At 68.3% G+C, this 19,038-nt stretch overlaps 1 protein-coding gene across 1 annotated transcript; it reads right to left on the reverse strand.

Annotated features, from left to right (window-relative positions):
* Positions 1 to 3,397: 3,397 nt before the first annotated feature.
* Positions 3,398 to 13,297, reverse strand: NPR2 (natriuretic peptide receptor 2). Its single transcript, XM_082782603.1, has 22 exons — positions 12,513 to 13,297; positions 9,016 to 9,215; positions 8,808 to 8,921; positions 7,969 to 8,104; positions 7,765 to 7,859; positions 7,543 to 7,675; positions 7,322 to 7,406; positions 7,114 to 7,234; positions 6,722 to 6,796; positions 6,520 to 6,597; positions 6,209 to 6,313; positions 5,999 to 6,070; positions 5,726 to 5,885; positions 5,478 to 5,633; positions 5,230 to 5,398; positions 4,989 to 5,135; positions 4,676 to 4,799; positions 4,510 to 4,578; positions 4,265 to 4,439; positions 4,063 to 4,161; positions 3,864 to 3,955; positions 3,398 to 3,765 (listed from the first exon to the last, which is right to left on the reverse strand). Exons 1-22 carry the CDS (start codon positions 13,261 to 13,263, stop codon positions 3,703 to 3,705), a joined length of 3,219 nt encoding a protein of 1,072 aa, XP_082638729.1. The 5' UTR covers positions 13,264 to 13,297; the 3' UTR covers positions 3,398 to 3,702.
* Between the last annotated feature and the right edge of the window lie 5,741 nt (positions 13,298 to 19,038).

Here is a 19,038-nt window from a genome sequence, read left to right on the forward strand (position 1 = left end):
GGGATAATGTGGGGTCTGTTCGCCCGGGTGTCGCTGCCGGCAGCTCTTGGGGCCCGGCTGGGGGGCTCATGGAGGTTTGGGGGGGGGTCCCTGCGCTCTGCAGACCCCTCGCAGCCGTTGCAGACCCCTGCTCTGGAGCACCCTGTTAGTGGGGGCTCCCCAGAAGGTGCACATGAGAACATGGGGGGGTGTGGAATAAGGGGGGGCACTGGCATCGTCCTGGGGGGGTCCCTAAAACATGCACGCAGGCTACATTAGCATTGTGCCCCCCCACACACACACTTTGTGCCGGGGCGGGCGGGGGGCCCAGGGTTGTTTTCGTTCCCCAGCCAAGGACTATCGCAAATGACGCAAGTTCCCCAAAGACATCGAGGGGGAGAGGGGGGGGGAAGAGGAGGAGAAGGAGGAGGAGGGGGGGGGTGGATGTGTCAGCAGCACGCTGCGCCCAGATGTGCTCCAGCTCCCGCTGCCGGGCCCCAAGCCCTGGGCTCCCCGCAGGGTGCCCCGGAGCAGAGCCACATCCCCGGGGGGGCGGACACCGAGGGCACGGCGCGGGGGGGGCCTCCCCGCTCACCCCCAACCCCGGGCACGTGTGTGCGCCCCCCCGGCGCTCCTCTCTCTCCCGGCAGCTGCTCGGCAGATGGGCTCGCAGCAGCCGCAGCCCCGGGCCCCTTCGCGGCGGGGCTGCCGGCACGGACGGCCCCCAGCTCCCCCCCCCCCCGACGGCTTGGCCCGGAGCCGAGCTCCCGGGGCGGGGGCCGTCCCCGCTGGGCCGCGGGGGTGAGACGCGAGGCCGGCCAGGATAAACAAGAGGCCCCAGCGCCGGCAGCGCGGTGGCCCGGCCGGCGCACACCGCAGAGCGCTGCAATAACAGCCCGGGGGCCGCCGCCGTCAAAGGGCCCTTCTTCTGCACGGCGCCCGTCGAGGCTGGAAGGGGCTGGGAGAGGGAAGGGGGGGGGCGGAGAGCAGGGCTGGCGTCCTGCAGGCTGGGGGGGGGGGCGGCCGGGCCCTGCCCTGCCCCTCTCGGGCCGCCCCCTCCCCGCCCCGAGGCGCGCAGAGGGCGCACGGCGCGCCCCGGCCGCCCCCTCGGGGCTGCGGCCGCGCACGTGGACGGAGCGCGCGCGCGCGCCGCTGGCCACGCCCCCTGCCCCCCCGCAACCACGCCCCCCCTCGCCCATCTCCCGCCACCTCGCCCCACTCTGTCCCCGCCCACCCCGAGGCTCTCCGCCAATGGGAGGCGCCCCCGCGCTCGGCTCCGCCAATCGGATGGCGAGGACGGCGTCCCCCGTCCCCATGGAGATGGGAGCGGGGGGCGCGGGAGAGGAGCCCCCGGGCCCGGCCATGGAGCGCGGAGCGCGGCGGGGGACGGAGACCCCCAGGGGGTGGGCACCGGGGGGCACCGGGGGGCATCGGGGGGGCACTGGGGAGGGGGCCCGGGGGTGCTGGGGAGGGGGCCCGGGGGTGCTGGGGAGGCACCAGGGGGGTGTTTTGGGGGGTGCTGGTGACCCCGCCTGGTGCTGGGGTCACCCAAGGGGCAGGGGTCACCGGGGGGGCACTGGGGGTCGTGACCCCGCTGTCTGTCCCCGCGCGCAGGGTGGCTCTGACCGGCTGCGCGCCCCCAAAGCATGGGGGGGACCCCCGGGATGAGCCCCCCCCGCGCACGGTGAGGATGCGGGGGGACGTGCTGCTGCCCGTGGGGGGCTCGTGCCATGGGGAGCCCCCCGGGGTGGTGGTGGTGGACGGCGGCGAGGAGCCGGGCGCCGACGAGGGGCACCAGGAGGAGCAGGAGGCCGCGGCCGAGGAGGTCCCAAAGGTGCTGGCCGTGGCCACGGAGCCCCCCGAGGTGCCGGCCCCGATGCCCGTGCGGGTCGTGCCCCGCGGGAGCTGCTTGATCCACAACTGGCAGGAGGAGGTAACCCCACAGCCCCCCCGCTCCTCAAATCGGTGCAGGGCACAGCATGTGCTTAGGGACCCCTTGGGGGGGGTTCAATGCACTTGGGGGGGCTCGGGGAGGGGTCGGTGCCATCCAGGGGGGGTGCTGGAGCCACGCCGTGTCCCCAGAGAGCCACCAACGACCTGGACCAGGTGCCGGCGCCGGAGATGGGCAGCGAGGGCTTCGTCCACCGGCACGGCCACCGCGGGCTGCTGACCCGCCAGCCACCAGCCCAGCCGCCCCCCAGCACCACCACCAAGCACGCCTTCCGCCCGCCCCACAGCGTCCTGATGCTGGCGAGAGGTGGGGCATGGGGGTCCCCACCCCAAAAAAAAAAATAACGGGGGGGAGCAAGGTGCCGAGGGGCTCAGCCCGGTGCTGAGGGTGCCGGCTCCCCGCAGGGCAGCGGGAGGCCACGCTGGAGCTGATGCTCTACCAGAAGTACAGGTGAGACTGCCCCTCCCCGGCCCCAAGGGTGGTCCCCGTGCTTGGGGACCCCAAAATCGGGCAGCTGGGGGGGTGGTCCCACAGGCAGGAGCTGCTGGAGGAGATGTCCCCACCCCGTGCGCCCATGGAGAGCCTCTCCACCACGCACCGGGATTTCCAGGCGGGGGGCTTCCAGCCCACACCGCTGCCCACCACCCAGGTACCCACCCCACACCTCGCACCCCACCAGGGGTCCCCGAGCACGCCGCCCCCCTCCCCCGCTGACACGGGGGCTCCCCTTTTTCCACCGCAGCCCCACGACTACCGCACGGAGCAGCCCTGCAGCTTCTGGCTGGAGCAAGCCCGCAGCGTGCCCGTGAGCACCCCCAGCCCGCCCTGCCCGTGGGGACAGCACCCCCTGCTCACGGGGGTCCCCGCGTCCCTCTCCTTTAGGGCGTCACCTGCATCCGCACCGGGGACAGCCCCTTTCGGAGGAACGCCGCCTTCTCCACCCCTATCACCCAGTACCTGGAGCAGCCCCTGCCCCACGTCGCCGAAAGCTACGGGGTGCGGCCGAGCAAGCAATAAAGAGCAGGCGGTGTCCCTGCCCTGGCACCCAAGGGTGTCCCTGCGACCCTGCGCACCTCGGCTGTCCCCTGTGGGGCAGGGGACCCCGATAGCCACCCCCTGCTGGCAGCCAGCGCCACCCCCACATGCGGCACGTCCCCGGGGATGCGCCCTCTCCCCGTGCCCGCGGTGGGTGACACGCGTCCCCGTCCCCGTCCCCATCCAGCCCCCCAAGCTCGGAGCCCCCAAAAGCAGACAGCGGCGCTGGGGGCAGTTTGTATTTCAACAAAATAGTCTGCGCGGACGCCTATATTTACACCTGGGGAGGGGGTATTTACAGGAGCCGGGGGGGGGAGGGCTATGTACAGGGGAAGAGGAGGGGGCGCGGGTGGGAGCAGCAGGGTCTGAGCCTGCCCCGCTCCCTTTGCCCCCCCTGGGGAGGGGGTGAGAGGGGCGCAAGGAGGGGCTGAGTACTGAAAAGAGAAGGCAAAGTGCCCTGCGGGGCAGCCAGGCCCCAGGGGGCGGCTCAGAGCCCGCCGAGCCGAGGGGTTTCGGGGAGGTGGGAAGGGGGATCGGGACCCCGAGAGGCTTTGGGGAGGGGGGTGTTGGGGGTCGAGGCCGGTCCCCCCGCTCCGTGGGGCAGCGGGAGGCTCGGGAAGGCTTTGCTGGTGCTGATGGGGGGGGGACAGGCGGTGCCGCGGCCGCTGCGCCCCGCACGCCCCAAACCTGCTCCGGTGCGCCCCAGGGGCACGGGGGGGCTGGGGGCTGCGCCGGGCTCAGACGACTTTGGGGTCTTTCCTCTCGCCCAGCAGCCAGTAGGTCCGCATCTTCCCCTTGCCCTGGGGGTGGAGGGCGGTGGTCAGACCCCCCCACACGGACCCCAGCCCGTGGAAGGGGAGGGGGGGGTGTAGGGGTGGGTTTTGGGGAAGGGATTCACCTTCATCTCCACGTCCCCGCGCAGCTCCAGCTCGAAGCAGCCGAACTCATCCAGGACCTCTTTGGTGGTGGAGGAGACGTGGATCTTCAGGGCTGGGGGCGCAAAGGAGAGGTGGGGGGGGGGGACACACGATAAGGATGTGGCCGGGGCTGGGAGCACGACGGGACCCGCGGTGCCCATCCCCGTCCCCGTGGCTCACCCTGCCCATTGGACTCCATGCGGGACGCCGTGTTCACCGTGTCCCCGAAGAGGCAGTACCGCGGCATCTTCAGCCCCACCACTCCTGCACACACGGGGCCTGGGGAGGGAGGGGGACAGGAGACAGGGGACGCGCTCAGGCCGGGACTGGGGGGGACACAGGAGGAGGTGGAGGGCACGCAGACTGCACCCCCCAGGCTCACCGGTGTGGATGCCGATGCGCAGGCGCAGCTGGTCGTTGGGCCGGTGCCGGATCTTGAAGGTTTTGACGGCCTCCAGCAGGGCCAGCGCCATGCGGACGATCTCGTGGGCGTGCAGCTTGCCGTTGCGCACCGGCAGCCCCGACACCACCATGTAGGCGTCCCCGATGGTCTCCACCTGACACGGCACCGGGGACGTTGGGTGGGCTCCTCGCCCCCCCCCCTCCACCTTTCCCCCTCCCCCTCACCTTGTACACGTCGAAGTTGTCGATGATGGCATCGAAGCACGTGTAGAGGTCGTTGAGCAGCGTCACAACCTGCAAGGAGCAGGGGCTGGCGCTGGTGGTGGAGGTGATGGGGGACACACGCACACACACACGAAGCCCCCTGCCCGCCCCCGTCCCCGCTCCCCACCTGCATGGGGGTGCTCTCGGCCGACAGCGCGGTGAAGCCCACGATGTCGCTGAAGTAGATGGTGACGCTGTCGAACGCCTCGGCTCGCACCGTCTCGCCGCGCTTCAGCTGCTCCGCCACGGAGCTGCCGGGGAAAAAAGGGGGCGGTGGGTGCCGGAGGACCACCACCACAACGGGTGCCCCTCTCCCCAAAATCCTACAGCCCGTCCTCCCCTTGCCAACAGCGGCACGGGGAGCCGGCGGGCACCACGACCCCACAACGGGCACCACGACCCCACAACGGGCACCCCAGCCCTGTTTCGCCCCCGCTCACTGGGGCAGGATCTGGTACAGCAGGTTCTCCGCCTTGCGCTTCTCCTCCAGGTAGGCTTGCGTGCGCTCCTCCACCAGCTTCTCCAGGTTGTTGGCGTACTGCTCCATGCGCGACAGCAGGTTGTCCAGGATGCTGGTGCTGCCCTCCCTGCAGGGACACGGACGGACACAGGCGGTGGGGACACGCACACCGTGGGACCACCCCCCTCCCCAGCCCGCCCCAGGCTTCTGCCAGCACCCACTTGTTGAATCTGCGGATGAAGATCTTGATCTGCCCGAAATCGGGGCGCTCGGCCGGCTCCTGCGCCCAGCAGCGCTCCATCAGCACCGCCAGCTCCTCGCTGTGCACCCCGATGTCGATGGAGGGGCGGAAGAACGGCTTCTGGCTGTTGCGCACCTTCTGCACGATCTCTGCCCCGGGGAGAGGGGACTGATGAGCACGAATCCCTTCCCCAAAACCCACCTCACCCCGTAACCCGGCCCCTCGAACCTTTGGGGCTCAGGTCCATGCCCTCGATGTAGAAGGGCCCGTTGCGCAGGGCGATCTCCTGCACGATGATGCCGAAGCTGTAGACATCAGCTTTCTGCATGCCCTGCGGGGGCAGCCGGCCCTTCTGCAGCAGCTCCGGGGCCGTCCACAGCTTCTCTGGTGGGACACGGCCACGGGATGGTGAGGCAGGGCCACCCCGTGCCCCCCCACTGCCACCCGTGTCCCCCTCCCCCGCGGTGGGCGCTCACTGGCGTAGAGGGCGTGCGTGTCCTCGCCGTCGCAGGGCGAGCGGAAGCTGGCCAGCCCGTAGTCGGTGATCTTCAGCACGAAGCGGCTGTCCACCACGCAGTTGGAGGACTTGAGGCTGCCGTGGTGCCCGATGATGCTGTTGTGCAGGAAGGCCATTCCCTGGGGGCGGACAGACAGACGGACGGACGGACGGACGGACACGGTGAGGTTGGCACCACCCTCCCCCCCCCCCCAGCCACTGACCCTGCACCCCGTGCGCACGGCTCGGGTACCTTGACGATGTCGTTGATGAGTGAGTAGCGAAACATCCAGTCCAGGTTGATGCTCTCGTTCTCCAGGATGTCCTGGGGGAGGCAGCACGCCGAGCGCCGGGACGGTGGCACCGGCACCACCCTCACAGGGTCCCCATGGCCACCCCGTCCCCGAAATCGGAGCCCCCCCTTCCCCCATCTCGCCCCAACGCCCTGTGTCCGCCCCCCTACCTGCAGGCTGCCCCGCGGGCAGTACTCGGTGACGATGCAGATGTTGGGGGGGTCGATGCACGCCCCGATGAAGCGCGTCAGGTGGTTGAACTGGATGTCCCTCATCTGGGAGGGGAGGAACAGGCAGCGTCTGGATGCGGGGTGCCCCCGGACACGGTGCCGCTCCCCATTGTGCCACCCACCGTGGCCACAAAGCCACAGGGATCCCTCTCTATCCCCCCACTGGGGGTGCCCCCAGTGGTCCCACAGCCCCACCACCCCCAGGAGGGGACCCCACGCCCCCCCCATCAGGGCGCCCACCCAAAACCTACGTGTTTCAGCTCGAAGAGCACCTGGCGCGTCAGCTCAATGCGCTTCTTGTTGACGTGCTTGATGGCCACCACGTTGCCCTGGGGGCAAGGTGAGAGAGGGCTCAGCCCCCACCAGGAGGATTTGGGGAGGGGAGCGAGGTACCAGCGTCACACCAGGGGTGTGACCGAGGGGGGATCGGGTGGTGGCGGTGCTCGGACTGACCTTGAAGTGCCCGGTGTTGGCGAAGATCTGGTACTTGCCGTGGGTGGTCATCAGGGAGCCGTAGCTGGAGCCGCGCTGCGGGGAGGGAGGGTTAGGGATGGGGACCCCAAGGAGGGGTGGCAGGCACACAGGGAGCCGGGCTGGGACAGCCAGGGGTGTGCAGGGGGGTGGCAGGGGATGAATTGTGGTGTGTAGGGCCAGCAGCAGGTCTGCACGCCCCATACCAGGGGCTGTAGGATGAGGTACGGGGCATGGATAGGGGATGTGCAGGGGACGGATGAGTGCAGGTGATGGGTGCAACGTGGCTGTGGTTTTGTAGGGGACGGAGGGGCCATGCAGGGGCAGGACAGGGAGAGGACAGGGGCAGTGTCCTGGGGGCTGGTGGCTCTCACCAGGGACAGGGTGAGCCGGCTGCCCGCGCCCTTGTGGTAGCGCTCGGCGCTCCCGAAGTGCAGCTCGTCCCAGCGGATCCTCCACAGCATGCTGGCCAGCTCCTTCTCCAGCATCAGCTTCCTGGGGGGGGGGACACACACAACACGCACAGGGGGTCAGGCTCCTGCCCCCCAGCACCCAGGCACGGCTCCCCCAGCCCCGACCCACCTGAAGATGAGGAAGCTGGAGATGCCAAACATGACGAAGGTGAGGCCGGTGCCCAAAGCCACGATGGCCAGCGTGGAGAGGGGGGCTGCAGTGAAATGGGGGGTGGGGGGGGGCACACTGTTAGCACGCCACTCGAGGGGGCCCAAAACCCCCCCAGGGAAGGACGCTGGGCACTCGGGGACCCCATGGATGCCAGCGCCGGGGGGGGGGCATGCACCCACTTTTGTCGCAGGAGGGGTCATCCACGTCGAAGACGCAGGGCGGGTTGTCCAAGGGGGGGGCCCCCTTCACCCAGCGGATGGGACGGCCCAGCCAGCGGATCTGCTTCTCCGCGCCCGAGTAGTGTCCCACCACCTGGGCAGACAGACCTGAGCCTGGAACACCCCCTCAGCCCCTCCCCACCCCCCCCTCCCCCCAGGACCCCCCCCCGTGCCGCCCCCCACCTCGTACTGCCCGCTCTCGGGGTCGCCCATGGCCCACAGGTTGAAGTCGGTGTCCCGGTCGTTGTTGCCGTCCATGCTCACCAGCCCCGTCACCCCTGCGGGGGGACAAGAGGGGACCCGGGTGGGTGGGATGGGGACGGCGGGACCCGAGCCCCCAAGACCCGTTGCCAACTCCCCCCCCCCCCTTCACCCAAAAAAAGCTACCCTGGAACTTGCGGTCCCGCATCTTCTCGATGAGGTGGGTGGCGTTCTTCTTGGAGCCGCCCTCCCGCAGGGTCTCGTTCAGCACCATGGCGTACAGCAGCACCCCGTCGTAGAAGCACCCCGCCACCAGGTTCATCTGCCAGGAGGGACCTCAGCACGGCACGCACCCCCTCCGCGGCCCCACAGCCCTGCACCGGGGCCCTGCACGCCTCCATAGCCTCATAACCCCACACAAGGGCCATGCAAACCTCTGCAATCCCATAACCATGCGCCAGGGCCATGCACACCTCCCTAGCCCCAAAAACCCCACACTGGGGCCACACAAAGCCCTGCAATCCCATAACCATGTACCGAGGCCATGCACACCTCCATAGCCCCATAACCCCACACAAGGGCCATGCAAACCCCCTGCAATCCCAAAACCATGCACCAGGGCCATGCACACCTCCCTAGCCCCATAACCCCAAACCACAGGGCAATGCACACCTCTACAACCCCATAACCCCAAACCGGGGCCACGCGCACTCCTACAGCCCCATAACCCAACAGCAGGGCCATGCACACCCCTACAGCCCCATAACCCCACACTGGGGCCACGCAAATCTCTTTAAACCCATAACCACGTACCGGGGCCATGCACACCCCTACAGCCCCATAACCCCAAACCAGCACCATGCACACCCCTTCAACCCTATAACCGTGCACCAGGGCCACGCACACCCCTGAAAATCCACAACCCCACAGCAGGGCCACGCACACACCCTGCTGGGACGGCACCACAGCCACCCCACAGCCCCCCCGGGGGACGGTGCCCCCGGCACGCAGCAGGAGGCGCTCACCAGGGAGTAGTTGAGCTGCACCCCAAATTTCTGCTTGGCTCGCAGGATGAGCTGCGTTTGGAAGTGCTGGTACTCGGGGTTCTGGGGCTCGTAGTAGGTGATCACCAGCACGGTCTGCAGGATGGCACAGTGCCCCGTGTCACACAGTGGGGCCACGCTGGGCACGTCCCCGTCCCGGTCCCAATCCCCATAGGGAGGCGCAGCTCACCTGGAAAGCCTCGCGCAGCCCCGAGTCCTGTCCCGGGCCCTGCTGCCATGGTTTGAAGGCATCACGGGCAGAATCTCCCCGCAGGCTCTCCCCAAAAACGTCCACGTAGAAGAAGACGTAGTCGCCGTTGGTCAGGTTCTCGCGCTGCGCCAGCTGCATGATGCGGCGCAGCATCTCCGGCGGCCCGCAGAGGTACACCACTGCGGGGACACGGGGCGTCAGGGAGGGGGGCACCGCTGTGGGACCCCATCCTGGGACGTCCCTCGCCCGCCCCGACCTGCCCACGCCACGTCGGGCACCCTGGAGAAAAAGGGGAGCTCCCAAAATCACCGGCGCCCCGGTGCACCCCACCCCGGGGGACGCCACCGTCCCGGCACCGGCTCCGGGTAGGGGAAAAATGTGTCCGGGAGGAGCGGCGAGGCTGTGCCCCCGCAGGCCGCTGGGGAATCCATGCCGAGGAGAAGGACAAAAACATGTTTGGGTTTGCGGTCGGTCGTGCGGCAGGAATGTGCAGGTTCCCGGATTCCAGCACCTTCGGCGGGGCCGCGGCATTAATTGGAAACAGAGCATCTGCTGCCGCGACCCGGGCGGCAAAGGGGGTGCCCGGGCCCCGTCCTCACACCCCCCAGAGACCCCAACCCCGCTGCCGGGGGGCTCCACCAGCCCCATTGGGATGTCCAAGCGGGTGACGCGTGGGGCTGGCCGCGGGCACCGTGTCCGTGGGGCTGTGCGCCCCACGGGCTGCGGCGGAGAGTGTCCGAAACCCCCCCGAGCGGGGGCCCTCCTCACCCTCGTGGAGGGCCAGAGCGGAGGCTCCTGCCACTGCCTCCTCCCTCCCCCCGGAAAACCAGGGCCCCCGCTCCAGCCAGCCTGGCGGGGAACCCGGGATTGAGCAACGGGGGAGGAGGCGGCGGGCGCCGGAGGAATGTCACGCTCAGACGCTGGCCACGGCGCGCGGCCCTCCCGCCCCGGCCCCATCGTGGGCACCGGGGGAGGGCTCGGGGGCAGCGGGGGGCAAAATAATAATAATAATGATACAAAAATAAAGTAAAAACACGCATAGAAAAAAAAACAAACAAACAAACAAAAAAAAAACAACAATGGGAATGCAGCGGGGTGGGGGGAAATTGGAGGTGATGAGCGCGCCGGGAGCGGTGCTGGTGGCAGGGGGGCCGTGGTGACAGCTGGTGGCAGATGGTGGCACGGCCCCACGGCGGTGACAGACGCACGCCTGGTCAAAGGGCAGGGGGTTGAGGGGGGCACACGGCACCCGAGTGGCTCCCGGTGTGGGACGTGGGGCTAACGTGGGGCTGGAAGCATCAGGGGAAGGTGCCCGGGCCCCCTCCTCCTGCCCGCCCGTTCCCCCAGGCGGAGGACCTGCGCTCGGCGGGCAGATGCTCCGGTAATTCCCTGCGCCGTGGCTCTAATTATATCAGCGCTCTCACGAGCAGCAGGAGGGACGTGGGCCCCTGCACGTCGCCCAGGCCCCTGCCAGAGGGACGGTGGCGAGCACCGGGTGGCCACACGCAGGCACGGGGCAGGTGCGTGGCTGCCCCGCTCTCGCTGATGGAGACCCCGCTCCTCGGGGCTGTGAGCAGCTCCGAGGGGACCCCTGGGGCTGTCCCCTGCCTCGCCAAAGCCACGCTTGGGAGATGGGAGCTGACACCCTGCAGTGGCACCAAGGTCCTAGGGATGTGGGGCCCCTCGCCAAGGCAGCCCCAGGGGACCCCCATCCTCGCGTCCTCCGCCTCGGTGTGCATCGGGGCGATTTAGGGCCGCACTCAGCCTCTCTCCCCGCGTGGTGCCTCGCCCCAATCCCACCCAAAGCCCCCCGTCCTCAGCCCCAGGGCGCAGAGCTCCCCTGCTGCCCCATCTGGCTCCGCTGGCCCCGGCTCGATGTCCTCCTTAATGACACAGCATCTCAGGATCCATTAAGGAGCCGCGCGGGGCGGCTGCCTCCAGGATCGATACACCCCGCTCATCAATAATGGACGAGCGAGCGTCAGGCTGCCCTTGCTCTCCAGCTGCCTCCCTGAGCCCCTCCATTTCCTCCCGGCCCGATATAGCCGCTCTCCCGAGGCGACAAATTGATTTATACCCCCCCCTTGGCACCAGGGTGGGGCCGTCCCCATCCCCGTCCCCATCCCCGTCCCCATCCCCGTCCCCATCCCCGTCCCCGTCTGTTTGCCACAGCCACAAGCAGGGACTGGCACAGGGCAGGAGGCTGCCACCTCCCCCCCGAGCACCTCGGCGTGCCGGCACCGCAGCCACCGCCAGCGCCGCCCGACAGCCGGCCACGTCCACACCGTCACCCTCCGCCTCCCCGCGGTGCCCGGGTCCAGCCTGCCCCCGGGGACACCCCGACCCCGATGGCCCCCGGGCTTGGGACAGACAGGGCAGGGTGGCCCGAGCCACAGCGTGCCACCAGGGTGCCCCCGAGTCCCTCTGCTCGCTCCCGTGCCACACATCCCACCGGGGAGTGGGGGTCCTGCATGGGGTGAGGGCGGTGGGGGGCTGGGAGCAGGGGTCCTGGGCCCGGGGTGGGGGTCCCACAGGGTCCTGCTGCCCCCTCAGCCCTGCTGTGAGCATGTGTGCTCGCCCCTCACCGTGCCCTGTACCCACAGTGTGCTCACAGCTCAGCGTGCCCCACAGGGGTCCCACTGCGTCCCCTGCCCCTCACCGTGCCCCACACAGGTCCCACTGCATCCCTGTCCCCTTGCTGCACCCCACACGGCTCCCACTGCGTCCCCAGCCCCATGCCGAGCCCCACATGGGTTCCACTGTGCCCACTCCTCGCTGCACCCCACATGGGTCCCGCTGCGCCCCCATCCCTTTGCTGTGCCCTTTATGTATCCCACTGTGTCCCTGTCCCCTCGCTGTGCCCCACAGCGGTCCCCCTGCACCCCCATCTCCTTGCTGGGTCCCACATGGGTCCCGCTGGGTCCCCATCCCTTCATTTTGCCCCACACAGGTCCCCTGGCTCCTTGCTGTGCCCCACAGCGGCCCCACTGTGCCCACCCCTCACACGGGCCACACTGTGACCCCAGCCCCTTTGCTGCACCCCACAGAAGTCCCACGGTGTCCCTGTCCCCTTGCTCTGCCCCACAGAAGTCCCAGTGTCCCTGTCCCCTTGTTGTGCCCTACAGGGGTCCCGCTGCTCCCTCGCTGTGCCCCACAGAGGTCACACTCTGTCCCTGCCACCTTGCTGCGCCCCACACAGCTCCCACTGCGTCCCCATCCCCTTGCTGCGCCCCACACAGATCCCACCATACCCACCCCTTGCCGTGCCCCACACAGCTCCCACTCTCCCCCCACCCCCTCGCTGTGCCCCACAGAGCTCCCGCTGCGCCCCCCTGCCCTGGCAGCACCCCCCACGCGTCCCACCGTGCCCCACACAGATCCCACCGCATCTCCATCCCCTCTCCAGGACATTTTTCCCCTCCACGGGACATTTCTCTCCCCCCCTACGCCACGCCACGCCACGCCACGCCACGCACCGCGCCCGCTGGCCTTGATGAAGTGGATGGCGGTGTCGGCGCCGCCCTCGTCGGGGGAGTAGATGTGGTGCCGGACGGTGAGGTTGCTGCCGTCCTGCAGCTCCTGGAAGACGCCCTCGATGGTGAAGTAGTAGGGCCGGTCGTCCGTCTTGCGGTCCACGTAGAGCAGGGCGGCGCGGGAGCTCCAGTTGAAGTGGGCGTGCAGGTGGGAGACGAAGGCGCCCAGCTTGGGGGCCGAGGGCCCGGTGCGCACGGTGGTGCGGTAGTGCTCGCGCTTCTCGCTGAAGCCCACCGCCACCGCCCCGGCCGTGATCAGGGGCAGCCGCCAGTGCGAGGCGAAGCGTCCCACCGAGGCGGCGGGGTAGACGCACCCCGGCCCGAAGAGCACGTCGGGGTCGTGGTAGAGCTTCAGGTCCACGGCTTTCAGCGGCGCCACGTACTCGGAGCACGCGCCCCCCAGCTCCGAGCTCATGAACTCGACGCGCACCGAGAAGGGCCGCGGCAGCAGCGGCGGCTCCCCACGCTGCAGCGCCTCCAGCGCCAGGCTCAGCGCCGGTTCCACGCGCGGCCAGGCCCACGCGTAGCTCACGTTGCGCTCCGGCAGCACCACGGCCACCGTCAGGTTGGCGACCGCCCCGTCGGGGGGCGCAGCCACCGCGGCCGCCGCCGCCGCCGCCGGTGTCCCCCGGTGCCCGCCGCCCCCCGCCGCCGCCAGCAGCGCCGCCAGCACCAGCGGCAGCCCCGGAGCCATGGGCCCCGCCGGCGGATCCTGCGCCCGCGGATCCTGCGCCCGCCGCCGCCGCCGCCGCCGCCTGCGCCTCCCCCGGGCGGGGCCGCCCCGGACCGGGCAGCGCCCCCCCGGACCGCCCCGTCCCGCCCCCGGAGCCGCCGCCGCCACCGCCCGCCCCCACGGGGAGAGGGGAGAGAGGGGAGAGGGGGGAGAGGGAGGAGAGGGGGGAGAGGGGGGAGGGGGGGGGGGCGGCCCCGCCGTCGGGGGTTGTGGGGAGGTGGGGTTGGAGCAGGGGGGGGGCTGGGGTTGGGGCGCGCTGCAGGGTGGAGGGGGTGGGGAAGGGGTGTGGTGGCTCCCGGGGGGTCCAGAGAGAGGCGAGTTGGGGGAGGGGGTGTCCAGTGGGAGGGGGTTGGGGAGGGGGGGGAACCGGCTCTGGGGGGCTTCAGCACGAGGGGGTTTGGGGGAGAGGGTGTACGGGATCCGGGGGTCTCCAAGGTGGGGGGATTGGGGAGGGGGTGCCCCGGCTCCGGACATCTCCAGCGTGAGGGGATTTGGGGAAGGGGTGTACGGGATCCGGGGGTCTCCAGCACGAGGGGATTTTGGGGAAGGGGTGTGCAGGCTCCGGGGGTCTCCAACATGGTGGGATTGGGGAGGGAGTGCCCAGGCTCTGGGGGTCCCCAGCGTGGATGCGCACGGGTTGCAGGGGTCTCCAGAACGGGGGTGTTGGCGAAGGGGTGTCCAGGCTCCGGGGGGCTCCAGCAAGAGGGGATTTGGGGGAGAGGGTGTCCACGCTCTGGGGGGATTGGGGAGGGGGTGTCCCCACGTGGAGGGATTGGGAGGGGGTGTCCAGCATGAGAGGAGTGGGGAGGGGATGCCCGAGTTCTGGGGGTCCCCAGTGTGTGGGGGGATTGAGGGTGGGGTGCCTGAGTTCTGGGGGTCTCCGGCACAAAGGGATTTTGGGGAAGGGGTGTCCAGGCTCTGGGTGTCCCCGGCACGAGGGGATTTGAGGAGCTGGGGGAAGGAGTATCCAGGCTCCGGGGGTCCCCTGCATGAAGGGATTGGGGAGGGGATGCCCGAGTTTTGGGGGTCCCCAGAGTGGGGGCGTTGGGGAAGAGCTGCCCCAGCTCCGGGGGTCTTCAGCACGAGGGGATTTTGAGGAAGGGGTGTCCAGCTTCTGGGGGTCTCCTCTATGTGGGTACCCCGGTTATGGGGTCCCCAGCGTGAGGGGGGGTCGTGGGGGTGCCCAGATCTCTGTGTCCCCCTGGGGACACATCCCCCTGTGGATTTGGGTTCAGGATCCCACCGGGGCTCTCGGGGGGGGGAGCGGTGGCTGTGGGGCAGGGACAGGCGAGGCAGGGGGCGGCCGGGGGGGCGGCGGGGCCCCGCAGGGGGCAGCGTGCCCGCCCCGCATTCCTCGCATTCCCGGCTCGCCCGCAGTCCCGTGGGGCGGGCGGGCAGCGGGAGCCCCGTCCCCCCCCAAACACACACTCACGCAGTCCCCCACCCGTGTCTGCCCCACGCGGGGGGACCTGGAGGGGGGTGGGACCCGTCCCCTCCAGGATTTGGGGTAAAAAGTGGGGAGAACGGAGCGCGGAGCTGCGGGCGCGGCACCCCCGCTCGCCCCGCCGGTGCCACCCCGCAGGTGTCCCCGCGATGAGTGACACGTCCTCGGCCAGCCGGGGGATTGGGTTGCCGGGTATAAATAGCCGCGGGGCGGCGAAACCCGAGCGGGAGCATCCGAAACCTGGCCAAAAATTCCGCCCCCCCCCCCCACTCCCGGCACCTTCCCGGAGCGCCCCGTGCTGGCGTCTGCGGGCCGCCAGAGGGGGCCCGGGGACCGGCTCCTGCGCCCAGGGCGCACGCAGCTCCCACGGGTGACAGCGCGAAGGGGCACCAGGGGACGGCTGCCCCCGCGTGGAGCCGCTCACCCGTGGGCTCCGTGCCCCGCCAGGCCCCTCGGACACGTGGGGACGGTGCCCTGGCGGATTTTGGGGTGTTTGTGCCTCGCCTTCCCCTCCGAGCTTCGCATCCCAGAACCGGAGAATTTGTGCCAAAATGTTCCCTTGGGGCACGCGCTGCCAAAAGTGTGCCCCGGGTGTCCCAACGGGAAGGGCTTGTCCTTGTCACCCCTCTTCCCCCACCACCCCTGGAGTGTAAAAAAAATATATATATAAAAAAGTAAATAAATAAAATAAATGTTTTTTTCCGCCTCCTGGAGCTGGCGGGCTGCAGAGCCCTGCCAAGCGCCTTCACCTCTGCACCGAGAGCGGGGCCAGAAACCTGTCAGCCCCGGGAGGTGGCTGTGAAGAGCACGCCAGGCACCGGCAGTGGGTGCCTCCAGGACCTCCAGCTCCACCGGGCTGGGTGGAGGAGCTGCAGCGGGAGCCACCACGCCGGGGACGCGCGGTGCCGCGGCACGGGGACCTGTGGAGATGCAGAGTGGTGAGGGTGGAGGGGACGTGGCTCTGCGTTCCCCATCTGCTCCCCGTCAGCTCCAAAGGCCACCCGGTCCCTGCTGGGTGAGGAACATCTCCAGAAGGTTGTGGTGGCTTTGGCCAGGAGGTCACGGGCCGCAGCGTCAGCGGGGCCGGGTGCCGGCACGCGGGGCGACCTCTGCGTTTATGGGCTTCGTGCGCTGCAGTTGTCAGGGTAACCCGGAGGACTCCTTGTTTGTGTTTGGGTTTGGCGTGCCAACAGCGGAAAAAATGGAGCAGAAGCGAATATTTTAAAGGGAAAAACGTGGGTAATGCAGCAGCTCTGCTGCTCCTCGGGTTCAGGGCCGGTTCAGGGCCACCATGCCCCAGAGCCAAGGAGGGGCCCTACGGGTGTGGGGTTGTGCGGGGGGTTGTGGCTGGAGAACAGATGCGTGGAGCAGCAGGGTTGTGGTTCTGCTGCCGGAGAAAGGCCAGCAAAGGTCTGCGGGAGTCACCCAGGACATGAAAAGCACCAGCGTCCCCTGCGGGTGTCTCCTTTGTGCACCCTGCTGAACTGGTGGTGCCACCAGCACCGGCGGTGCCATCTGCTGCAGTGGCGCCACCAAATTCTTGGTGCTGTCAGCCTCACTGGTGCCACCAGCCCTGGTGGTGCCACCAGCCTCACTGCTGTCACCAGATTCAGTATTACTACCAGCTCCATTGGTGCCACCAGCCCCAGCAGTGCCACCACTCTCAATGACACTACCGGATTCATTAGAGCCACCAGTCCCAGTGGCGCCACGTGCTGCAGGGGTGCCACTAAATGTGAAGCCACCATCCTCCCTGGAGCCACCAGCCTCTGCGGTGCCACCAACCACACTGGTGCCACCAGCCAGGGTTCATTGGGCCACCAGCTTCATTGGTGCCATCAGCCTTGGAGGTGTCACCAGATTTGGCGGTGCCACCCTCCTCGTTGGTGTCACCACACTCAGTGGTTCTTCCAGCATTATTGGTGCCACCAGACCCATTGATGCTGCCAGTCTTGGTGACACCAGTGCCATTGGTGCCACCAGCCCCAGAGGTCCTGCTGTGGTGCCCCCATCCCAGCACCACTTTCCCTGCCACGTGCGCCCGCCCTCGCCTTGGCCCCAGGCCTGGCAGGCTCGTGGCACTTTCTTGGACAGCGCAGCTCCTGCGGGGCCTGGGACCGATCTCCCAGGGCTATTTCTGACTCACAGGACAGGAAGCGTTTAGGGGTTTAAGCCGAGATGAATAATGTGCTCATTTCCTTGTGCCGACTACAAAGCACCTGCTCCGGGGGATTTATGGAGTGCCGGTCTCTCGCGCTCGCGGCACCGCTGCCCGCCCGGATGTTTTTATTTTCCCGGGATGGCCGCCGGGTGCCAAGGCCTGTTTTCCTAAACACCCCGCGCCCTCCCGTCACGTTTCCCGTGAGAGGAGGCTGAGGGCAGCGGTGCCAGTGGCGAGGGCGGGGGGGACACGTGGGGTGACCCCTGGTGCCAAAGGCTGGCCCGAGGCAGGGCTGGGAGCAGGGTGCCTGCGGGTGCCACTGGGAGCACCCCAGGAGGTGCTGGAGGTGCTGGAGCCCTGCTGGGAGAGGTGGCACTGGGGTGCAGGAGGCACGGTGGGGCTGGGCCCCTCTGGGGAGGGCATGGGAGAGGATCACAGAGTCATCAGGGTTGGAAAAGACCTCCAGGATCATCCCCCTGCCACCACTGTCACCCACTAAACCCTGTCCCCAGGCACCACGTCCAACCTCTCCTTGAACACCCCCAGGGACGGTGACGCCACCACCTCCCTGGGCAACCCGTCCCAGTGCCTGACTGCTCTTTGTGAGGAGAAATGTCTCCTCATTTCAACCTGAACCTCCCCTGGCACTACTCGAGGCCACTCCCTTGTGTCCTATCACTGGTTATCTGTGAGAAGAGGCCGACCCCCAGCTTTCCACACCTTCCTTTCAGGTTGCTGTAGAAGCTCTGTCCCGAGCCTCCTCTTCTCCAGACTGAACACCCCCAGTTCCCTCAGCCACCCCTCACAGGATTTGTGCTCCAGGCCCTTCTCCAGCTTCACAGCCCTTCTCTGGACACGCTCCAGGCCCTCGAGGTCTTTCCTGTTGTGAGGGGCCCAAAGCCTTAAGACCCTTCTTAGAGGTGGGCGTCACATTAGCACATCTCCCATCATCTGCGACATCTCCAGGACCAAGACCACTGGTAGGTGATGGGGAGTGGCCCAGCAATCACAACCACCAGTTCCCTCAGCACCCTAGGGGCTGGAGAGGGAGAGGGATGGAGCATTGTCAGAGATGGAGCACGCTGGAAAAGGATGGGGTGTGATGGGGAAGGATGGAGCATGATGGAAAGGGGTGGATGATCAGGATGAGGAATGGAGCAGGATGGAGAGGGATAGACCGTGATGGAGAGTGATGGAGCGTGTTGGAGAGGAATGGAGCAAGACGAGGGGGAATGGAGCACGATGGAGAGCGTTGGAGTATGATGGAGACAGACGGAGCACGAGGGCGAGCAAGGAAATGTGAGCCACGAAAGTGCAAGAGGGTCGTGGGGCCCAAGGAGTGGGGCCCAAGGGAGCACGGGGCAGTGCCAGGGAATGTACAGAGGCTGGACTCTGCACCCCAGGAGGCTGGGCATGGTGTGGGGTGTCCCGAGCAGCAGAGCCCAGCCCGACAGCTAGCAGGACATCCAGATTTCCATCACGTCCCCCCTGCGTTGTCCTCTTCCTGGAGCACAGCCGCAGCTGCTTTCACCCCGTGGGGTGGCTCCGAGCAGTGTGACAGCAGCTCGGTGGCACAGGAGAGGGCTCTGCTGGTGCCCTGGGGTCCCCTTTAGGTGCTGGGGGCACGGGGACGGGTCAGCGGGCACAGCTCAGAGCTGGCATCTCCCCGAAACCCTGCCCCGTGCCCTGGGAACGGGCTGACACTGACCCAGCTCGGCCCAGTGATAAGTCGTGTTGTTTCTGTTTCATTTTTTAATTTTTGCTGTTTAGAGAGAAAATAAAGTGCTTGTGGGGAGCAGGAGCCAAGCTCCCCAGTGCCTAAAACAGCAATTGCAGCACTTCCTTGGATTTATGGTGTTTGCTTTCACAATGCCAGCCGGGATCCTGTTTGCTTCCTGCTCTGCAGCTGCAGCCTGAGCTGAAGGCTCAGGAGATTCAGGTTTTATAACACTCCTGGATCCTGCCGATGGCAACTTGTCCATCAGCTTTTATTACCCACGCACCTCCTGCGGGGCCGGGGGGAAAGGGGGAGCATCGCCACCCCATCCTGGCACCCCCTGCCCGCCCGTGTGCCCCGGGAGCTGCAGCAGCTCTGCAGGGAGCCCGGCGGCACCGTGCCCTCCTGGGACAC

This window comes from Aythya marila (genome assembly GCF_965140915.1).
Source record: "Aythya marila genome assembly, chromosome: Z".
Classification (NCBI taxonomy): Eukaryota; Metazoa; Chordata; class Aves; order Anseriformes; family Anatidae; genus Aythya; species Aythya marila.

Coding starts and splice junctions, on each gene's coding strand:
- NPR2 (XM_082782603.1), bottom strand. CDS start 13,263: ATGGCTCCGGGGCTGCCGCTGGTGCTGGCGGCGCTGCTGGCGGCGGCG. Junction 5,886..5,998: donor TCATCAACGACATCGTCAAG/GTACCCGAGCCG, acceptor GTCCGCCCCCAG/GGAATGGCCTTCCTGCACAA. Junction 5,136..5,229: donor TTCATCCGCAGATTCAACAA/GTGGGTGCTGGC, acceptor GTGTCCCTGCAG/GGAGGGCAGCACCAGCATCC.